General features: G+C 43.3%; 1 protein-coding gene across 5 annotated transcripts in view; it reads left to right on the top strand.

The window, feature by feature from the left end:
* Positions 1 to 1,178: 1,178 nt before the first annotated feature.
* The window catches only part of E2F6 (E2F transcription factor 6), a 46,649-nt gene continuing 32,877 nt past the window's right edge, over positions 1,179 to 14,950 (top strand). For 2 of the 5 annotated variants that reach the window (XR_010130057.1, XM_063696060.1), the window contains exons 1-3: positions 1,182 to 1,568; positions 10,185 to 10,239; positions 13,622 to 13,838. Coding sequence is in view for 4 of the 5 variants with exons in the window: in XM_063696060.1 (XP_063552130.1) it covers positions 1,461 to 1,568; positions 10,185 to 10,239; positions 13,622 to 13,838 (380 nt within the window). In the remaining variant the exon portion in view is untranslated. Of the gene's footprint in view, positions 1,569 to 10,183; positions 10,240 to 11,941; positions 12,075 to 13,621; positions 13,839 to 14,950 lie in introns of those variants that run through there. The other 3 variants (XM_063696061.1, XM_063696062.1, XM_063696063.1) reach the window with 3 other exon arrangements.

The raw sequence follows: 14,950 nt of genomic DNA on the forward strand, positions 1-14,950 counted from the left end.
ATACCACGGTGTGTTGCCTTTTTATTTCAAACATGTGCTGGCCTCTGTTCTAATCACAGCAACCTGCATCCATTAATCCATTTAATCCTCACAACAACCTTATCAGATAAGTATTGTCATTGTTTGCATTTTCCAAATAAGGAAACTGAGGCACAGATAGATTAAGTAACTGGCTTAATAAGGTCTTCTAGTTTATACGTAGAGGGAGCCAGGACTTGAAAACACACCTTCTGGCTCCAGCTTAATTAACATGCTCTGTTTACTTATCTGTCCCCACTGAAATTGGAGGTTGAACCCGTGGCATATTCAAATGAATAAGTATCACCTGTGCCCACCCCAATATCTGACACTATAGGTCAACGATAACTCATTCGTCAAACAGGAAGGAGGAAGGAAGGAAGGAAGGAAGGAAGGAAGGAAGGAAGGAAGGAAGGAAGGAAGGCAGGCAGGCAGGCGGGCGGGCGGGCGGGCAGGCGGGCAGGCGGGCAGGCGGGCAGGCGGGCAGGCAGAGGTAAAACGATTCCACAATGGTGTGGTTGCTCACATTTACTAAGCATCAACACTGACCTGCCTGTAAGATGCGCTAACAGAGCTCACGAATAAATGAAGGCTGGGTGTGGTAGCTCACGCCTATAATCCCAGCACTTGAGAGGCCAAGGTGGGAGGATGGCTTGAGCCCCAGAGTTCAAGACCAGCCGGGGCAATATACTGAGACCCTGTCTCTACTAAAATTAAAATTAAAAATTAGCCAGGCGCAGTGGCGCGCGCATGCAGTCCCAGCTACTTGGGAGGCTGAGGTGGGAGGATCGCTTGAGCCTGGGAATTCAAGGCTGCAGTGAGCCCTGACCACGCCACTGCACTCCAGCCTGGGCGACAAAAAAAAAAAATTAAAATTAAAAAAAGGAATAAATGAACATCTCTGCGGCTCACAACTTTCAGTTATCACCTCAGAACTTTCAGTTATCACCGTCGAGAATTCCAGGCGAGCGCTGCGTTTTCCCGGTTGCCTCTTTTCTCTCACCCCCGTTCCCTTCCTCTGGAATTCGGCTCCACCTCTTCCTTTTCCTTTGCCAGCCTCTCCGTGGATTCCGCGGTCCGGGTTTCCCGGGCGGCAGCCGCCGGGAGAGGATCGGTGCGTGGGAGCGCTCCGGCAGCGGCGGGCATGCGCAGAGGGGGGCGGCGCACTGCGCATGCGGGAAGATGGCGGGCCGGGCGACTTGAGATCCGTGGGTCTCCCTCCTCCTTTTCCGTCTGCGTCTGGAGCTCTCGGGCACGTGAGGCCGTGCCGCGTTTACTGGCGGGCGGGACGGCCTAGCCGGGCGGCGCCTCGGAGGAGGCCGCGGACCCCTTAGGTGCTGGGCCCTTGGAAATCGGCGCGTGGGGGGCGGTGCTCGAGCTGAGTGCGAGAGGGCGGGAGAGCTCGTGGGGTGCGAGGGGAGCAGGACGCCCGGCCGGGCAGCATGAGTCAGCAGCGGCCGGCGAGGAAGTTACCCAGTCTCCTCCTGGACCCGACGGAGGAGACGGTTCGCCGTCGGTGCCGAGACCCTATCAACGTGGAGGGCCTGCTGGTAAGCTCCGGGACGGGACGGGGACGGGCGGTGGTCTCCCAAATCCGGCCCCCTCCTCCCCGCGCCGCCGCCAACCCCGCTAGCCGTCGTCTCGGTCGTCTGCTCCCCCTGGGCCAGGCGCTGCCCATCACGTGCTGCGAACTGCGCTCTCCCGCCTTCTGCTTTCAGCATCTGCTCACAGACGTGGTGTCAGTCTTCTGGGCTTTTACGTTGGAACTTCAGAGCACTGTTGGAGAAAATTGCTCAACTTTGCATTAGAGAGTCCATGTTTTTCTCCTCCTATGGACTCTAGCTGTATCTCTGCAACCTATCATTTGTTCTTCTGCCTCCTCTCCCATCCTTCAGCTCTACTGCAGTCGTTTAAAACCTTGTCCACGCTTTATATTTCCCACGCCACAGCTCCCATTCATCAAATTATTTCCCCACCTGTTTGACGGAGAAAATGGTTAGGAAATTTGGCTCCCTTGCCTGCAAAGGCTGATTTCTTCTCTTGTTCAGGACCAGATGCTGTATTCCCCGCGGTTATCAGGGCCCTCAACAAATGCATTCTTTCCCATTTCTCCCGTATTTTCTTTTTCTTTTCTTTCTTTTTTTTCTTTTCTTTTTCTTTTTTTTTTTTTTTTGAGATTGAGTTTTACTTTTGTTCCCCAGGCTGGAGTGCAATGGCACAATCTCAGCTCACTGCAACCCCCACCTCCCAGGTTCAAGAGATTCTCCTGCTTCAGCCTCCCATGTAGCTGGGATCACAGGCATGCGCCACCACACCCAGCTAATTTTGTATTTTTAGTAGAGACGGGATTTCGCCGTGTTGGCCAGGCTGGTCTCGAACTCCTGACGACCTCAGGTGATCCACCCGCCTTGGCCTCCCAAAGTCCTGGGATTACAAGCGTGAGCCACCGAGCCCGACCTCTCCCCATATTTTCAATTTCTCTGCTGCTTTCTTTCTATAACTAGTAGTAATTAAACATTTTCCCAAGTCATTATGCCTGGTCCCCCTACCAAATAGTTTGTGATTATTGCCTCATTTAATTTCTCATTTCTCACAGCAGTGTTTTATAATACTAAAAGATTATTCTTGTTTCACGGTTGCCAAAACAGACTTGGAGATGCATGTAACGCCGGCTTGCCTGTGGCTGGATAATAAGTGTAGAAACTTGGGTTGAACCTCCAAATGTCTAACTCCAGATGATAAATTCTTGACTACTAAAACCGCATTCTAAATCCATCCCCATCTTAAAAGATCTCTCCCTTGATTCCATGTCCCCTCCCATCTACTGTCTCTCTTCCTCTTCACAGCTAAACTTTTTTTTTTTTTTTTTTTTTTTAGTGACGGAGTCTTGCTCTGTCACCCAGGCTGAAGTGCAGTGGCCTGATCTCGGTTCACTGCAAGCTCCGCCTCCCGGGTTCACGCCATTCTCCTGCCTCAGCCTCCTGAGTGGCTGGGACTACAGGCGCCCGCCACCACGCACGGCTAATTTTTTTTTGTATTTTTAGTAGAGATGGGGTTTCACCGTGTAAGCCAGGATGGTCTCAATCTCCTGACCTCGTGATCCACCCGCCTCAGCCTCCCAAAGTGCTTTCACAGCTAAACTTCTTGAAAAAGTTATTTACACTCACTGTTTCCACTTGATGGCCTCTTATTACCAGCCAACCCACTGCTGGGGACCCCTATCCTAAGCACACTTGTAAGACCATTCTAACCAGGGTCACCGACAATCTCGTCAATTCCAGCAGCTGTTGTAGTTTTGACTACAACACTCATGTTAGAAACCCTCCGTTGAGTTTCCTTGACGTTTGATGCTCCATCTGCTTCTCTGGCTTCTCCTTGTCCTCATCCTCTTCCCATTCCTTCATGCTGATTTGTTTTTTTGTTTTTGTTTTTGTTTTCTTCCCCCCGATGCAGGATCTCACCCTGTCACCCTGGCTAGAGTGCAGTGGCACATCATGGCTCACTGCAGCCTTACCTCCCAGGCTCAAGTGATCCTTCTGCCTCCACCTCCCAAGCAGCTGAGACCACAGGCACATGCCACCATAACTGGCTAATTATTTTTATTTTTAGAGATGGGAGTCTTCCTATGGGGCCCAGGCTGGTCTTGAACTCCTGGGCTCAAGCAGTCCTCTCACCTCAGCTCCCCAAAGTGCTGGGATTACAGGCGTGAGCCTCCGCAGCTGGCCACATGTTGGTATTATTCAGGGTTCTCTTCTACCGTCTCTACACATTCTTCTTAGGGGAGTTCATTCACTCCTCCCATGACTTCTGTTACCATCTACATTTGATCGTTGAACGACTCAGGGATTGGGGCACCAAATTCCATGAAATTCAAAATCTGAATATAATTTTGATTCCCCCAAAACTTTACTGTTTGCTGGAAGCCTTACTGATACCGTAAACAGTTGATTGACACATATTTTGTATTTACATGTATTAGTTACTGTTTTCTTATAGTAAAGTAGCTAAAGAAAAGAAAATGTTATTAAGAAAATCATAAATAAGAGAAAATCCTACTCATTCAGGGGAATTAGGTCATCGTAAAGGTCTTCATCCTTGTCTTCACACTAAGTGGGCTGATGAACAAGGGTAAGAGGAGGAGCTGGTTTTGCTCTCTAAGGGGTGGCAGGGGGTAAAGAAAATTGGCCTCTAAGTGGACTCACACAATTCAAACCTGTGTTGTTTGAGGGTCAGCTGTATATTGGTACCATCTGTATTGGTGGTCTTAATATTTGAGAATTTGATAAAAACTCTAAGCTCACTGTGGAAAAACCACTTAGTTTGCATGTAGTATCAGCAGATACATCCCTTGAAATCTTAGACGTACACTTCTGGTATTTTCAGTTACCATGTCCTAATTCCCAAATCTATAAATCTCCCTCACGGTTTTCCAGCTGTCTACTAGACCTTCCTACTTAGGTTTCAAACTCCTATTAGTCCCCTCTCATCTGAGGTTTCACTTTTCTTTATTTAAGTTAACCTGTGGTCCCCCAAACTATTAAATGAAAATTCCAGAAATAATTCATTACTTTTAAACTGCTTGCCATTCTCAGTAGTGTCATGAAATCTCGAGCTGTCCAGTACCACCCAGCACCTGAATCTTCCTTTGTCCAGAGTTCCCATGCTGTCATTGCGCCCTGCCCTTAGTCGCTTAGTAGCTGTTTCTTGATTCTCAGACCAACTGTCACGGTGCTTGTGTTAAGTAGCCCTTATTTTGCTCAGTAATAGCCCCGAAGCACAAGAGTAGTGCTTCCAGTGTGCTTCCAGTAGTGCTTCCAGTATGCCGAAGAGAATTGATGAAGTGCTTCAAGTGAAAAGATCTAAGTTCTTGACTGAGTAAGGAAAGAAAAAAATCTTATTCTGAGGTCGCTAAGATCTACAGTATAAGATATTTTGAGAGAGAGACCACATTCACATAACTTTCATTGTAGTTTATTGCTATAATTGTATTTTATTATTAGCTGTTAATCTCTTACTATGCCCGATTTATAAATTAAATGTTATCACAAGTATGTATGTATACGAAAAAATAGTATATATAGAGATTGGTACTGTTTGCGGTTTTAGGCATCCACTGGGGGTCTTGGAATGTAACTCCCAGGGATAACGGTGGACTACTCTATATCCAGAATTGAATTTATTACTCTATTGGTCAGGGCTCTCCAGAGAGACAGACCAATACTAATACAGATTTTGGTACCAGGAATGGTTCTGGGAAACAGAATTTTGAAGATGAGTTTCCTTAATTGGGGTTTTTGGAATTGGTTCTTTAATCTGATTAGAATCTAAAAATGCCAAGAGCTCTACTTCTAATAGTAGAGAGAGCACTGGAAGTCCATTACACAAACTGTTTATAGATATGCAAAATAAATGCCTTTTAATTCTAATTCACTGCTTATAAGAGGCAAAGAATTTAGTGATGCTATACGTGATATTTTCAAATATTTTTGGGAAAACAAGGATTATAATGACATTGGTTGGTTGCTCCTATTGTCTTTGGACAAAGTGATGAAAGAAAAGGATGAGCTCAGGGATTCAATTTCATGGCTGGAGTTCCACATAAATGACCTAAAAGTTTCTAAGTGTGCCCTGGGTTAGAATCTTCTATCCTGTAGCCATGGGGCTGAAATTGCTGAAAATCAAACACAAGCCTTCATCATGCAACTGGCCAAATTACAATGGAAGTTGAACTCTTGGCCAGTCATGGTGGCTCATGCCTGTAATCCCAGCACTTCAGGAGGCTGAGGCGGGTGGATCACCTGAGGTCCGGATTTCGAGACCAGCCTGGCTAATGTGGTGAAACCCCGTTTCTACTAAAAATACAAAAAATTAGCCAGGCTTGGTGACGTGCGCCTATAATCCCAGCTACTCGGGAGGCTGAGGCAGAAGAATCACTTGAACCCAGGAGATGGAGGTTGCAGTGAGCCGAGATCGCACCACTGCACTCCAGCTTGGGCAACAAGAGCGAAACTCCATCACAAAAATAAATAAATAAATAAAATAGAAAGTTGAACTCTCTTAGCCTCACAGAGCATCTACTGTTAAAGTGAGGGTATTGGCTGGGAAAGAGTGGGGTCCTGCAAGTTTGGATGGGATCATGTGGGAAGATGAGGCTGGACACATTGAGCCCCTAAATTCTGATGAGTCTTGTTTGCCAGAGGGGCAGTAGCATTTCCACCTACAGTGGTATCATCCTTTCCACCCCTGTCTAAGGGGATTAATTCTGCATTGCCTGTGGAGATAGTAATGGCCTCCTCTGAAACAGTTCCCGGGCAAGACAATGCTGATTCTCATCAGGACCCACCCCGCCACCCCTCTTTGCTTCTAGACCTATTACTAGACCCAAGTCCCAGCAGACCCCTAAAGGTGAGGTGCAAAGTATGACTCACTCCACTTCTGGTCCCAAATCTGTATTAGGTTTCTGGTCCTGTGAGATTATAATGGAGCTGAAAAATTTCTATCACCTAGTGACATTGTAGCCATCATAATGGTCATAGCACCAAACATTACCTTTTCTATGTCTAGATGCACAAATACCATTGTGTTAGTTACCGTTGTCTACAGTATTCAGTCAGTCACATGCTCTACAGGTTTGTGGCCTAGCAGCAATAGGCTATACCGTGTAGCCTAGGTGTGTAGTGGGCTGTACCATCTAGGTTTGTTTAAGCGCTCTATGATGTTCACGCAACAAAATCGCCTAATGACGATTCTGAGAAGATGCATGATTACATGTAGGTATATGAGAGGGAATTTATTAGGGAAATTGGCTCATGATTTTGGAGGCTGAGAAGCCCCACAGTAGGCTGGCTGCAAGCTGGAGACCCTGGGATGCTGGTAGCATGGCTCAGTCCAAGTCCATAGCATGAGAACGTGGGAGGCTGCTAGTGTAACTCCTAGAGTCCAAAGGCCAGAGAATCTGAAGTTGTTGTCCAAGGACAAACGGGAAAGAGGGTCCCAGAGAATCTGGACTTTTGAGAAGGGAGAAAATAGCATTGGTTGGAGGTAGAACTTGGTCTGCATATTGAAAAATAAGGAAAATGTGAATGGGTGAGAATGCAATAACCTTTCCGAAGACCTCTTGAAGGAATATTGCTCCCCAAAACAGAATTGGTATAGAGAAACATCCGTATAGAGAAAGGTTTAACCAGCTTGGAGGCAATGCTTAGCATTTTAATCCCTAAACTTCATCTTTTATTTTTTTTTCCACCTTTGAAGCAGCTCTTCAAAGCTACACAATAAAGTATAGGTTTTTAAATAGGGGACTTGGAGCAGTGGTGAAATAGCTTGGAATTTGAAAAAATGTGCTGACTTGCCCCAGAAGATGCTGGTTCCTAGAGAGCTGTATACTCTGTCAGGGCACAAGATCAGCCTGAGTGATTTTCATTTTGTAAGCCTCTGACTTCTCCATTCATTTTGCAGCTAGCATGCAAACAATCTGCCTGTTTATCATCTTTTTTTTTTGAGACGGAGTCTCGCACCATCATCCGGGCTGGAGTGCAATGGCACGATCTCAGCTCACTGCAACCCCTGCCTCCCGGGTTAAAGTGATTCTCCTGCCTCAGCCTCCCAAGTAGCTTGTATTACAGGCGCCCACCACCACTCCCAGCTAATTTTTTGTATTTTTGGTAGAGACAGGGATTTCACTATGTTGGCCAGGCTGGTCTCGAACTCCTGACCTTGTGATCTCCTCCCCCTACCCCGCCTCCCAAAGTCCTGGGATTACAGGCATGAGCCACCGCCCCTGGCCTTATCTTTCTATCTATATGTCTGTATATGATGTCTGCCCCTGAGGGGCAATGGTACTGTTGTGATTCCTCCAAGATAAAGAGAGTGTTTTTGTATTTGAAGAGGAAAAAAAAACAAATGAATGCTCTTGGAGACTGTTTTCTCACATACATCAGTATAGCCAATATGTAATGGAACTGCATTAATAGCAAAGAGTAGGGAAAACAAAGCCATCTTTTTTCATATTATGCCTAATTGAGGTGTTATTTCTGTACCAACCTGTGATCCACTGTCTAGATGAGATGGGTAGGGAGGTGTGTAGCAGAGAAGACACCCTAGAATGCATAGCTAGCGAGGCAGCCTCTTTGGGAGCCAGTAAGTAGAGTATGTAAGTCCTGGGCCTGCTACTCTGAATTAAGAATGGGAGCCTCTGCAGCAAGGCCCCTCTGAGCTTATATATAAGGATTTAGGATATTTGTTTATGTGTGTTTCAAATCAATGTGATAAGGATGGATTTTTTTTTTTCCATTCAAGAATCTTGCTACAGTAGCTGGCCCGTCTCATACTATTAGCAGAGGGGTTAAATGTAAAAATAGCAATGGCAGTTGGTCGCACTTGTCTAATGTCTGACTTTGATAGGACTGCTTCAGAGTTTCACTGTTGGATATCATGTTTGCAAGTCACCATTGTCAGCACTGTTTGAGAGAGCTGGCCAGACCTAGTCCCTACCCCCAAGGCCAGCATTCCCAGCTCCAGTGGTGCATGCCCTAGCAGGTCTATGTGTTCAATTCTAACAACTAAGTTAATTTTACAGTGGGATTCTGTCTTGATGGGAGTATTCCATATTGGGGTGATTTGTTAATAGATCCTATCATCTTGTCATAGATGATAAGGAAATCATTGTGCCAAGGATATTGTTGGATATTGTTAACACCAGTATAAACAAAGAGCTTCTTAACTGCTCACCTTGCCTTCAGGCTTCCTCATTTCCCAGTCCTTTTGCCATATTGCTGCCATACTTATATTCTAAACCATTTACTTAATTATGTCCTAGTCTGGTTCAGAACCCTTTGGTGATTCTCTACTGGTTATGACATAAAGTCCAAACTCTTTAGCATTAGTTTTATGTGGTGCCAGCATGTCCTCCCAGCTTCAAAGTCAAGTCACGTACACACTGACCACTTCAGTGGGTTCCCAGAAACATGCCGTGCCATATACATCTTCACACCTTTGTTCATTTCCGGTACCACAATCCTGTCTTTTTCCTTCTCTCCCCACAGTTGTTTATACAGGCAAATCTGGCTTGCTGGGCTAGGCTCAACTGAGGGCTGCCTTCACCATGAATCCTTCTGTGATTTCCCTGTCTGGGTGCATCCCTGGTACTACTGTTGATTCTCTTCTTAGAGTACCTATGAATTCACTTGCCCCAGTTTTGCTTTATGGCCAGTTTTTTCTTAGATAAGAGCTAAACCTGATGACAGCCTGTCTGGAGGCACATTAACATTGATGTTACTAGGAGTTTCTGTTCATAGGCTTTCATTTTAAGGTTTGGTTTCATTTTATTTATTTTTTACAGAAAAACAGTTTCTAAATGTTACTACCAGTTTTATGCAAACTTTCAGAGCCTCTAAATAGCTGGTAAAATGGTGAGCATTGATAATGGAGCTTCTACTAATTTCCTGGTTGTTTCAGGAATTTAAAAGAAACTTTTTATCTAATGCAAAAGTTTCTAGTTATCCACAGCATGCATTGTTTTCCATTGTTAGAAATGCTGCTGTTTTTACATTAATTATAATGGGAATGCATAGCTGCCTATGAAAGCTTGTGAGCAAATTTTGGGGAACCGTGTATACTTAATAATAGCAAGGAGTGAGCATGTGTTGGTTGAGATAGATCTTCTATCTCTACTAAGCTTTCCCAAGTCAGGGACAGTGTTGTAATGATCGTACCTGATGTATTCAGTATATTTTTTGTGTGTGTGCATGTTTTTTTGTTTTGTTCTGTTTTTTGAGACGGAGTCTTGCTGTGTTGCCCAGGCTGGAGTGCAGTGGCGTGATCTTGGCTCGCTGCAACCTCCACCTCCTAGATTCAAGCGATTCTCTTGCCACAGCCTCCCAAGTAGCTGGGACTACAGGTGCCTGCCACCACACCCAGCTAATTTTTGTATTTTTAGTGGAGGTGGGGTTTCACCATGTTGGCCAGGCTGGTCTCGAACTCCTCACCTCAGGTGATGCACCTGCCTCGGCCTCCCAAAGTGCTGGGATTACAGGCGTGAGCCACTGTGCCCAGCCAGTGATTATCACATTCATATTCCCAGACCTTTATACTATTGAGTAAAATGCTATTTGTTTGCATTGTTGTTTTAAAATCACTAAGTTAAATTTTTTATCTTTTTTTTTCAGCCATCAAAAATAAGGATTAATTTAGAAGATAATGTACAATATGTGTCCATGAGAAGTAAGTTGATTCCTGAATAGGTTTTAGGTTTTGTTAGTTTGAACTTCATATGATTAAAATGATTTGTTTAAGTGTATGAGTTGATGAGAAACTGAAATACAATTTGTTATTTGTACACTGAAATGTAAAGTTGCAAGTTTTAGTAACAACTCCTGAGGTTATGGGTTGAATCGTGCACAAATGCCAGTTTATTCTCCATAGAACAGTCTGTATTTAAGGCTATTTTCTCAGAATTCCTCCTGGGAGAGAAATGTACTCTTTCCTTCTTGTCCCTTATCTTAGGTTAATGTTTAGGGTATCTGTTAGAGGAGATAGGATGTAAATGGCTCTAGTTCCCTCTTCTGGAAGTTTCCATGATAGACCGCCCCACCTCAGCTTCCTAATCTCAGTGGATAGATAGTGCATCGATAAGTCAGTGTGAATCTTAGAAATACTCACCCTTAGTTTTGCCTCAGTGCCTGCCCCGGTCTCACCCATGGTTGGTCACTGAGTTTGGTCAGCTTCACCTTTGATGTGTTTCTTGCATCTGTCCCATACCACCAATTTATAATAATATCTAACATTTATTGAGCTCATACAGTGCCTGGCACTGTATTAAGCTCTCTGCATGGATTGTCAGAATGACCTTTCAAAATATAGGTATGGATTAGAATTCTTACTTTATAAAGGCCCAGAGAGGCTGAGGTGACTTGCTCAGAGTCAGGGTTGAATCTCTTACCTCTCTGACGCAGGAGCCCAGAGTCTTTACCACAACATTGAATTGCTTCTTCTCGTTCAGGGTCTAACTTCCTCTGTAGCTGAAGTTGCTGGGTCTCCTTTTTAGAAGGCAGTCAGCTTCCAGGCTTTCCAACCTGGATGCTGGAAAAATCCAGGGGGATTTGTCTAATACAGAAATGGGATTATGATATCATTCAACCTAAGTTCTTCAGTGACGCTCTTTTACATGTAGAGAAAACCCTGATTCCTTGTATATTTGATTTTAAGTGTTTGCATTAAATTCATAAGCCACTTCATATTAAAAGAAACAAGGCAGTAGAGAATGGGTAGACAGAGCAGACCAGGCCCTTATAGGCTGTTTCTTGCTTAATGCCGCAGCCTCTTCCTCCAGCATGCTGCCGCCCTCCTCCACAGCACAAGCTACACCACCTGTGATCCCCAAAGCACCCCAGGTTCTCTAAGGCTGCTTTGTCTTCTGAGGTGTGGTTTCCTCTCCCTCACTTCAGCCCCTCACCCTCTGTCAGAGTGGGCAAACACTGCCCATTCGCCTTCCTGTTCCCTATGCCCAGTGTACTCCCATCGAGAGGCCTTCCCAGTTTCCCCCTCCAGTGAAGGTTTGATTTCTTGCCATCGGGTGACTTTGAATACCTCTCTTAGCACTTACCTCAGGACATATAATAGAGTTCCTTATTAGACTACGGAGTTGCTTTGGTGTGAAGACCTCTGTAATCCTATTCACATCCCCTCAGCAACTGTCACGTTTTTGGTGTTCCGTTGTACATGTTCTTTATAAAATAACATAGAAATATGCTTATCCTGAGCATATAAGACCATGCCTTGTTAATAATTAGTATAATTAAATATATGCTTTTTAAAGTTAGAATTTCTCATTTGTAATCTTCCTGAGTTTGTTGTAGAATTGTGACCTTCTACTTCCAATTAAAAATCCTTTTAAATTCCTAATTTACCCCTATTTAATCTTAAGTGTAGGAATGGGCTCCAGAGAGAAGACATTTATATTATGAAATATGTACCTTTGTTCCTGAAGTAACCGCCAGTGGTCTTTAAACTAAATGTGACATTGTGGAGGTTCTGAGTAAGGACATTTCTGACTGAAGGTAGGATGGACATTTCTTTGAGGCATACTGACTGTGGTGTGCTGTGGAAGTAGAGAAAAAGAAAGTCATATATTCCACACCAGAGTGACAAAGTTATTTTAGAAATTATTTTTTCTGCAAACCAAGCCATAAGAACTTTTTCTTAGTATCAAATTGGAAAAGATGACAAGATACTTAGTTCTGGCGAGCGTGTGAGATGAGGCCCGTGTATACTGCATAGAATGGATAGAACCCACAACCTGCAGAGCAGTTTAGTAGCACATATCAAAATTCCTTAAAAATGTCCAGTTAAGGGGACATACAATAGTTTCGCAACAGAAAGTTTCATTGAAATATGAAGCAAAATCGTAAAGTTGGAGATGGTCTGAATTTCTAATATTGGGATAAATAGCGAATACTGCATACAGTTAAGCATGCAGCCATTAAGAATAATGTTGAAATACATTTGTTGACATGTCAGGATGTTCACAATATGCAGTTAAAAGAACGTGTTGCAAAATTGCATGGTCCTATTTTTGTTTTTAAAAACTATATATATGATTGGCACACAAGTGTGAATGTGTTAGAGGTGTGTGTGTGTATGAAAACCCCAGTCATTATAGTAGGTGAGTGAGGGAATTAAGGGATTTTTTTTTTTTGTCTATCTGTTAAATTAATATAGGGTAGTGAATATTTTTAAAAATAGAGATACTGGGCCAGCCGCGGTGGCTCTAACGCCTGTAATCCCAGTACTTCGGGAGGCTGAGGCAGGTGGATCACAGGGTCAGGAAGGAATTCAAGACCAGCCTGGCCAATATGGTGAAACCTCGTCTCTACTAAAAATGCAAAACAATTAGCCAGGCGTGGTGGTGCATGCCTGTAATCCCAGCTACTCCGGAGGAGAATTACTTGAACCCTGGAGGCGGAGGTTGCAGTGAGCCAGGATCGCGCCACTGCACTTCAGCTCCAGCCTGGGCAACAGAGCGAGACTCTCTCAAAAAAAAAAAAAAAAAAAAAGAGATACCACTGTTGCTCGAGGTATGTCATAATTGTCTTAATAGAAGACTAGTTTGGGCTCTTTCAAAAAAGTTCATCAGACAACTTACACTATGACATGGATAGAGTCATTAAAAGGGGAAAAAAAGCCGCCAATTCTCTGCCTTTGCTTTGTAAAGAATTCCTTAACTTGAAGACCAAATGAGAAATTTAATTTTAAAAATCATGTGTAATTCTATTCCTGAGAGTGGTATGGATGCAAATTAATCTCACTGCTTTGTCCGAGAAGATACAGTAGACTTGTAAAAGTCCACATGTTCGGTGGACACTGGTTGCATATTTCAAATACTCCTTTATTTAAATCTAAAGCCTTTGTTTAGAGCCAGGATAGGCCAGTGAATTTTTTCTCCAATTTAAGAGATTTATTTCATAGAAACCAGCTTTGATTTGGTCAATGTGTAGGAATTTCTGTAGATGTCTGCTATCTGATCAAGAGGAAACAGATGATTTTTTAAAAATGAGTTGAGAAATGTTATTTAAAATTTTACAAATATGTTTATTTTGTTTCCCAGAAGCTCTAAAAGTGAAGAGACCTCGTTTTGATGTATCACTGGTTTATTTAACTCGAAAATTTATGGATCTTGTCAGATCTGCTCCCGGGGGTATTCTTGACTTAAACAAGGTTGCAATGAAACTGGGAGTCCGAAAGCGGAGAGTGTATGACATCACCAATGTCTTAGATGGAATCGACCTCGTTGAAAAGAAATCCAAGAACCATATTAGATGGATGTGAGTCGCTTTCAAACTTTTTCGTGGCTTTTGTTCCTTCTCATCAAGTGACAATTCCATGCTTAAACTAGATAGTGGCAGTGTTTTGACAATATAATACAAAGGTACGACTTCTTGTTAGAAGAGAATTCTATAAAATTTTCTTGCATCATCCTAGAGAGTACATAAATTTTTTAAAAAGTATTTCCTCAGTTCCAAATGATTATTGATATTGGGAAAATTTGTTAAGGTTGTAAAACAGTGGTTTTCACACAGAAGTGTAGTAAACACCTAGAGGCTTACTGCCTCTGGAGTTGTAATTCGGTAGGTCTGAGGGAAAGCAGGAAAGTACATTCTCAACAGGCAGCCCAGGAGATTATGACGTAGCGAGGTGTTTAAAATACTGCCCTGAATATTAAAAAAAAAAAAAAATCAGACAGTGTCTAAAAGACAGTTGCTAAAGACTTGACATGATGAGGAGAAATCCAATGGAAAGGGAAGCTTAAGACATTGACATAGATAAAGGTATCTGTGTGTGCACACATAAGAATGCTGTTGTACCTAGAATAGGCAAGTATTTGGGGACAGGGAGAAATAGTTACAGCAAATAAGTACATAGTGACATCTCAGGCAAATGAAAACCTACCAGCAAAGACCATAAAATGACCCTAAATAATTAACTTAGTTATTAGAGGAAAGGGATTCATAAAGGAGGTGATTTTTTCAATAGTACAGAAGTACAGGTTGAATTCTAATTTGAGCATGTTTACTAAATAACACTAAAAAACACTTTAGGAGTTTATATCGGCATGCATTGTGAATCACTAATTAGAATCAGATTTGAAAACTACCAAGTAAAAGATAAAGGCAAGGACCTTTCCCTATTTATTTTCCATTAAGATTGAAAGAAAAAAATGAAAATCAGTTGTTGCCTGGTCATATCATATTGGAGTAGGCACTACTAACTAAAGAAAATATGTCTTTTTTTTTTTTTTTCTTTTGAGACGGGGTCTTGCTCTGTCACCCAGGCTGGAGTATAGTGGCACAATCTCGGCTCACTGCAACCTCCACCTCCTGGGTTCAAGTGATTCTCCTGCCTCAGCCTCCCCAGTAGCTGGGATTACAGGCATACA

The sequence above is a fragment of the Gorilla gorilla genome, chromosome 12 (assembly GCF_029281585.2).
Source record: "Gorilla gorilla gorilla isolate KB3781 chromosome 12, NHGRI_mGorGor1-v2.1_pri, whole genome shotgun sequence".
In the NCBI taxonomy this organism is placed as follows: Eukaryota; Metazoa; Chordata; class Mammalia; order Primates; family Hominidae; genus Gorilla; species Gorilla gorilla.